Source organism: Poecilia latipinna, unplaced genomic scaffold, assembly GCF_001443285.1.
Source record: "Poecilia latipinna isolate Pla-1442-1.1 unplaced genomic scaffold, P_latipinna-1.0 Scaffold1738, whole genome shotgun sequence".
Classification (NCBI taxonomy): Eukaryota; Metazoa; Chordata; class Actinopteri; order Cyprinodontiformes; family Poeciliidae; genus Poecilia; species Poecilia latipinna.
In genome coordinates, this window is record NW_015114354.1 from 144,639 (window position 1) to 152,772 (window position 8,134).

The 8,134-nt window shown below is 38.7% G+C and overlaps 1 protein-coding gene across 1 annotated transcript in view; it reads left to right on the forward strand.

The window, feature by feature from the left end:
• Window positions 1-7,025, forward strand: part of LOC106964937 (tumor necrosis factor receptor superfamily member 11B-like) — a 35,080-nt gene extending 28,055 nt beyond the window's left edge. The window contains exons 4-6 of the mRNA XM_015060729.1: window positions 2,635-2,835; window positions 4,751-4,969; window positions 5,600-7,025. Of these exons, the coding sequence (XP_014916215.1) occupies window positions 2,635-2,835; window positions 4,751-4,969; window positions 5,600-5,994 (815 nt within the window). The 3' untranslated portion in view covers window positions 5,995-7,025. The remainder of the gene's footprint in view (window positions 1-2,634; window positions 2,836-4,750; window positions 4,970-5,599) is intronic.
• Window positions 7,026-8,134: the final 1,109 nt, after the last annotated feature.

Below are 8,134 nucleotides of genomic sequence, written 5' to 3' on the forward strand. Positions count from 1 at the left end.
AAAAAAAAAAAAGAAAAAAAAAAACAAAAAAAAACAAAGTATATATAAATATATATATATATATATATATATATATATATATATAAAGACAAACAAACAATGAAAGCAGAACCATAAACTAAACTATGAAATTAATGGAAAGAAGCAGAAGCAGTGCAAGTCATGTTGAATAATCTCAAACTAGGACAAAAGGGTCCCAATAAAGTTTGCGTGTGATAGCATAAGGTGTAAGTACTTATCGATCTAATGTTTTCATTTTAACAATTTTACAAACTTTCTCTGGAAAAGCATCATTTCACTGGGTCATTATTTATGCAGATTCTTTGTTTTTTTAAGAATTAGTTAAGCATATACATCTCAGAAGCAATTGTATATAGAAAACATAAAAGGGTTTTCAATACCTTTTTAGAGTTTATTCTAAAACACATCTATGAAGCATAAAAGAAAAATTTGACAAAAATTACATTTTTAGGAAAAACATGTCAATGTCAGCGTATATTTTAAATCATCTGTGTCATTCACAAGCCTGTACTGTACATGCTTTGTCATCATCAGTGCAGGAACTATTTTCCGTATGCATATCTGCAGGTGGTTTCTTGTTTTTGCGTAATAGTAAAAGCCAGAACACGCATGCCTTGTGAGCGGGAAACGAATGAAGATGTTATATCAGATAAGAGCGCGGTGCCTTCCCACGCACTTTCAACTCTTTGGTTAAAGTTTTAAAATAAAAAGAGGAAGTGATTAAACCACTGTGTCTGTTATGTCAGGTAGTCATGTGATCTGCAGGGGAAAGTACCAGAATCTTAAGACCATTTATTGTAATATTACCAACCAGGAATCCCTCATTAGCACCTGTAATTGGAGTTTCAAGCAACAGATTTTCATTTTGCAAGATAGGAAAATGGCATTAGGACTGCATTGCATGAAATGTGGAAAAAAAAGAAAAGAAAAAAAAATAGATATCTAGTCGGCATCCCTTTCCTGATATTTTTTATGTAAAACCATGATGATCACGTGTCATGTTCTCAACGTGGTAATATAGAAACTGCTACTACAGATACATTACAAGTTATAGAAACTATGTGGGTGTGATGAGGAAGACATGTCTGAGTCATTTTCATACAGTTACCCGTGGCTTTGATTGATGGTCACATGTTTGCGGGCTTGGTTCCTAGAACTACGTCAGATTAATTGATCTTCACGAGGGAGGAGATTTTCACACACTGAAAACGGCGGCTATAGATGAAAGGTTACCAAGTAAGCTACTGAAACTTCATTTGGCTCAGCTAAGTGCTCCGCAGGGCATTTTGTGTGAAACACCTGCAGTGGTGCGTTGCCCGTTGTTTCGACATAGGCAGGCACACAGAGGCCACAAAAAGCAACCTTTTAAAAAAAAAGTAAAAAAAAAAAAAAAAATACATTTCTTATGATTTGTTTTAATCTGGTCAATATTGCAGAATTTTAATGAAACGAACAGAGTGGACAATTCTTTACAGAAAAAAAAAAATCAGTAAATCACTGTTGATCCAAAATATTAAAATCCTGATTAACTCCTAACAAGATAGGCAAATAATTAACATTTTTAGGAGGTGGATCACTTTGTTTTTTGTTTTTTTTTTGTTGTTGTTTTTTTGGCAATCTCTTTTCTTGCCTTTTCTTAACAAGAAAAGGAGATGAGTCAGTATTTCTGTATTTAGCCGAGTGTAATCATTTGGGAGCCAGGGAGGCTTGGGTTCTTCTTACTACAAAACTACACAAAAGCACAAACATAGTTATTAAAAGAGAAATACTTCTTGTTGTGCCGTATTTACTCCACTCATGAATTGTGGCCAGGGGCAGAACAATATCATTTAGAGGGCCACACTTTGGAAACGCCTGATCTAACCCTGTCCATTGTGGCTCTGGTTGTATGATTCTGTTGCAGTCTGTAACAGATTTTCTTCTGGGATTGCTCCGCATTGCTTTGACCAACTTTGACCAGTTTCAGCATTCTTTCTGAGAAAATATCGCCCGCAGGATGCTTCGTGACGCTAACGCCACTAAGTTGAATGGAGGGATGGAGTGTTCAGATCGCCGTACAGTGCTGGTTTTCTGTTACACTTAAGTTCAGTTTTGTTCTGATGAAGTGTCATATAAGGATTGGTAGGAAACTTGGTTTGACTGACACGTAGTGGTGGAGAAAACCTTTAATTTCCCCTTAGATTTTAGGGATGCCAGTATAAAACTGCAGGGCCACATTATTAAAGTTTTTTTTTTTGCATTTGAAAAAGACTGTACATTTGATAGATCTGTATGCCCAAGCCAATATAATGAAATTTTATTGGCAACTGTATGTCCAGTGCAAAATTGCTGGTCATATTTCGCCTGCTTTCTCTTATGTGACAGAGCAGTGCCAAACTGCTGCGAGTTCTCTCTCTTCGCTCCGCATTTTTCTTCCACTTGCACAACTGTAAGCTACGTGATGACTGACTGCACACATGAAATCTCATTAATAGATGACAAGAATCGAGGTTGGAACATGAAAAAGCGTGAACAGGTCAAATGGGTGCCTTTTGAGGTTGCTCATTGTTTGTTAGGGAAAGAATCCATCCTGTCAGTTTGAAATCCAAACAATTATTTGTGGATGTCTTGCAGGTACGCCTGAAAGCGACACCGTGTGTGAACACTGTCCGGATGGTTATTTCTCTGCTGGAGGCTCCTCCACGTGTCAGCCGCACAGACTCTGTGCTGATTACGGCATGAAGACTCTGCGATGGGGAACGTCCACTTCAGACAGCCTGTGTGGCTCTCCTGACATCAAGGACTGCTCCCAGCATCACACTCTGTGCCACAATGGTGAGAACATAGAGGCCACAACGGATGTGAAAAGCTTTAGAACGATTCCAGCAAGGGGTTAGTTTATATCCAGCACGTCCCTCCTTTACACATGCATATGTAGGAGCGCTTAGAGTAGACCTCAATTGTCAACAACCTAAAATCATTCCGAGCTGAGCTATTTCAGACTTGTGGTCAATTTCATTCCCCAAGGCGGGGGATTTCCTCAGTCCGGTTTCTCTTCCAGATTCCAGGCTTTCTTTGCTAATTCTTGCATGTCTGAAAACCAGCTCTAGAGAGACCCACAAAGGGTTGCAATGAATGTTTATGGCGCTCAATTCAGAATGACCCCATGATGGATCAATTACCCATTTAACTGTCACATCCTCAAACACAATAACAAAGGAAACTGACTCAAAATGAGACACAAAATGAGCTTTTGGGGCTTTGTTACTCAGACTACAGCTATCATGGATGCTTAAATATATTTAAAAAGGCAAAGCCTCAAATATGATACTGAATTCCTGCAGCTTTAGAAATCACTCACAAGTCCAGACCCCGGCACACTCCTGCACCGTATGGAGAATATTTGGAAGATCATTCACAAAACTCTCAGTCCTCAACCAGAATGATGCTTCCCTCAAACATTCATTCACCAGCTGTCTTCCTTTAAAGCACATAGCCACAAACTGTCTGCAGCTAATCCTGCATCGGTCGGGCAGTTTGAAGAAAAATGTGAAACTGAGATCAGTGGTGGTTCCCAAAGTTGTTAAGTTTTGAGGGATTTCAGGATGCCATGACTGAAAACCACACTTACATCATCAGGGGAGGAGAGAAGCGAGCCAAATGCCTTCTTCATATAAAATCAACCGCTAGGTTTGCAAAAGAACATTTTTTATTTATTTATTTTTTTTGCTCACTCCGGAAACTTAATATTTGCAAATTGATCAGAAACCCACACATATGCACAGAAGCGCTTCATGACCTGCTCAAATTCATGAATCTAAGCAGAAAAATGTTTCCGGTTACTTTCAGCTCTGAATGTCATATGCAAATTGGGACTGTCCTCTGTGACAAGAACAGCTGCATTTTTATAATAGTCAAATTTAGTTGAACAAACCCTGCTGTTTGCAATTTTTAGTTTGCCTTTTAAGGTATTCTTTGTAGCCTCACACTTGCAGTTTTGTGCTGCTGGAACATTTTAGTTTCCCTCATTAGACACAAGACTGAGTGGTTTTTCCAAATGGTATGATGTGTTAAAAACACGTAAGAACACGAGCAGAGTAAAAAAAAAAGTCTAACGAAATCTATTATGTTCAGAGTCAGGATAATTATTCAAACTCCCCAAATTTTTGGTTTAAAGTAAATTACATTTTTTGAACATGTTTACTCTAACTGGAAGTAATATTTTAGAGGTATAGACTGGGGTGATGTCAAGAAGACCTTCCATAGTCAGCAGCCTTGAAGCTAATCCACAAAGATCCTATGTGCAAAAAGCTGGCCAGCCTTTTTTTTTTTTTTTTTTTTAAAAAAGGCTTCATTACTGATATGTCAATGAATTAAATCCCAGTGATTTATTTAACTGATATTTAGCTGAGTGCATGTCATTTTTAATGTGCCATTTCTAAAAATCAAATGTGAATAAAAGCAGTTAATATTTCTATATCAAATTTTGTAAGACGTCTAATTTCCTATCAGATCTAACTTTATGACTGAAAGAAATTTATTTCAAGTATAAATCTGTCAGGAATAATTTGTAGCTTAACAGTAATATGATTTTTGGTATGAAAAATGTATTTTGAAGAATACTTTCCCATTTCTCTTCATCCTTTTTTCTTTTTTTTTCTGAAGACCACCTCCAAATATTTAGCAGGTAAGCATCCAGTAGCTGTATATCGTAATCCACGAATATTTTCTCTCCTATAATTCCTCCCAGATGCGACTCTGTGTGAAGAAGCAGTTTTCCAGTCTCTGGCGTCGCTGCGACTGTCCTCGGTGCCTCTGGAGCGAATCCTCGAGAATCTCCCTGGACAGAAGGTTGATCTCAAGAGCCTGGAGAGGCTGAAGAAGGTGTGCTCTCCTCAGCAGCAGGTCCTGCACCTGCTGAGGCTATGGAGAGAGCAGAACAAGGACAAGTTGTACGGCATCATACAAGGTATGGATTAGAAGCCTCGAAACATGTCTCATATCTAATCATTAACTTCCCTGGTGTAGAGATGGACAGATATCTTAAAATGACTGGTTGCTGTGGAATTCATATAATGTTTGTGGGGAAAAAAAATGGAATCCTGGTCATTGTTTTGGACCAGGATGGACCAGGATCGAAAACAGTGACCAGTGAAACGTTTTATTGACTATCAAGCCGCGTGGACAAGTTTAGACGAGGAGCAGCTTTGTTGCAACCACTGCTCAGTTCTGAAGATAATCATACATTTGCCTTTTTTGTGGGAAATATTTTCTTTTTCTTTCCGGTGTTTACCGAGCAGCTAGGAGAAATGTACGTTTCATGCCACAGAGAAACAGCAAGATGTGGTTTAGAAATGAAAAATCCTTAGATTGCTTTGATCAACTTAATAACTAAAGTATAAATAAAAAAAAGACTTCTTTTTTTTTTAATATAATTTTTTAGAGGTGGTTTTTAATTTTCCTTGAAGCTATTTTTGTAGCTAAATAAAAAAAAAAAAAAAACAAAACCAGGAAAGCCAAGAAAATATGGAAGTAGCTGCACACTTTTATTTCTGACTGCCACTTCTACATAATAACATTGTCCCTGCATTTTCCCCAGGCGTGAACCACTGTGAGCGTAAGGTCTCCCGCTGCAACGCTCTAAAGAACCTGACCGTAGACGACCTCATGAAAGTGACCAACAGCCTGCCGGGAGTAAAGGTCCAGGAGCAGGATGTGAAGGCCGTGGTCTCCACCTGCCTGCCCAGGCAGTACCTGCTGCAGATCCTCCACCTGTGGAAATCTGCAAACTACAACCTGGATCTAGCCAAAGGTCTGACTCGTAGCCTGAGGGTGCTGCGCAGCCAGGAAGCGCCGCGGTATCTCGTCAAAAGCCTCAAGAAAATCAGCCGCATCATAGGGACCACGTCAGCGCACAAGAAGTACGAGAAGATGTTCATGAGCATGTTTCAGGATGAGTCGTGCTTCAAAGCTCACAAGCAGCTAAACGAATGAAGTCGTGAGACGCGCAAACATGAAACTATGCAGCCGACAGCATTTCGAAAACACAAATGCGTTATCCGACTGAAAACACGTGAAAAGATACATACGAAGCAAAAGAACACAGCAGCCGTTGGGCAGAGGAAAACGTCATTTGTGAGAGAACGGTGTTGGATGAGGAAATACCAAGCAAAGCACATTGAGTACAGAGGAATAAGGAATGCATACAGAACGTATTTTGTTGCTCTACAAATAATCCCACAGGCAAATGTTGTCATCCAGGATCTAAAGTCTCAATGTGTGTAGGGATGAATCTAATTAGCCTGAAACAGGAAGAAAAGAACCCCCACAGCTAATGTGTTCTCACATCTGTTTCCTAGAAATATTTTCTTTTTTTTTTTTTAACCAGAGTCTGTTAAAAATTAAGATCTAGTTAAGATGTAAACAAGAGGCTGCTTCACAAAAAAACAAAACCAAAAAAAGGCTGAAGATTCTGATTTGTACTTATTAGAGCTTTCTCGCTGTTTGAGAGCAAGAATTTGATTTCATAATGAAATACATTTATTTTCCTCAGCTGTCCATTTTCATTTGTTCTGGAATGCTACACAGTAAAGCTGGTTTGTTTTACATTTCTTTTTTTTTTCTTTTTTTTGGTCAGTTATATGAATGTATAAAGGAGTGCAATTGAGTGTTTTCTTTATTTAAAGTGTAATTTTACTTTCTTAAAGTGTAAAAGCTTGTTTTTATTATTTTTTATCGTAAATACTGGATTCTGAAATGCTGCAAGTCCCTGAAGTGATATTTTTTTATATTTTGTTTTGTCACTTTTGTATTGGAAGTGGATGGTCTGTGTTGTATATATATATATACATATGCCTGCCTGTTTCTCTTTAAGCTTGTTTAACTAAGTTGTGAAGATTTGTAAAACTCTGACGACAGTCAGTTTGTAAAAAAGTCTTGTTTTATTATAAAAAAAAAGCATTGAACAGAAAAAAATGGCCCGTCTTTGCTTTTCTGTTATCAACGAAAATCCTGACCTAAAATGATCTAATTCTTTACTTTCAGCTTCCGTTTTTCTCTTCAGACTGTCACATGTTTCAATCGCTCTATGGCCTGGATTTAGAAAAACTAACCTACATTGGTTACAAGAGAGAGAAGTGAAAGAGCACATTCATGTGAAGCCAGAAGAACCTACCTGGAACAGAAGAGGTGGCTGAAGGTTTTGTCTTCCTAACATCTACAGCGACATTACAGTAATTAAATCCACCTCCCCACTCAGATCTAAAGAAACTCATAACCTTGAGACGTGTGACCAAAACCGTGCACAAGCTGACATTGTTGGAGATTTGTTAAGGTCGTCGATGTCAACGACACTAGCAGGGAATTGAATCGTTGTGTTTCAGCTCAGGACCCCCAAACTGACGGAGAGCCTTCTTGTTTTGATTAGCTTAGCCTCGTTTCTGTTTCACTTTAGTTTGGTCCTTAGTTAGTAAATCTAGTTTATTATGTTTTAGTCCTTGTGTCTAGTTATTCTTTGTTGCCTTTAGTTCCCCTGTTGTGTCTCCCTCACTCCCTGTGCCGTGTTTTTGTTCTCTCCTCCATCCATCGTCTTCATTTCCTTGCCTTCCTGGTTCCTGCTCTTTGTGTTTTTCTCTGACTGATTGTAAGTTTTGTTTCATCGTTGTTATTTTTTTCCATTATACCGTCTCTGCCTCTCTGCATATGAGTCCACTTAAAACACGACACTTCCATGTAGTGTGCAAGTGTCATTGCAGAAGATGTGATTAGACCACATTTTCCAACATTCTTTGTGCTGCAAACATCACCCTGTGTCTCTCTCTCTCTTCCTCTTTTCCTCCCCTCCCAATACATCAGAGCTGATCAGATAAGAACTGAACCCACTATAAAGGGACCTGAGAAGAAAAAAAAAGCCTTGTCTTTTAGAGTCAACTTCCAACAAAGACAGTTCCTCTCCTCTTTTGTTGTTTGGAAGAAGCACTGTTAAAACCTTCGAAGAGCACCCTGGAGAGGTTTTAAAGAAAGTCGTACGTGTGTCCAGCTATTTTTAAAGTTCTTACATCAGCCAGAGCTGAGATCCGGGAGACTCGCACCGTGTCCAGCTCACTGCAGAAGCCCCTGGAAGAGGAGCCTGAGT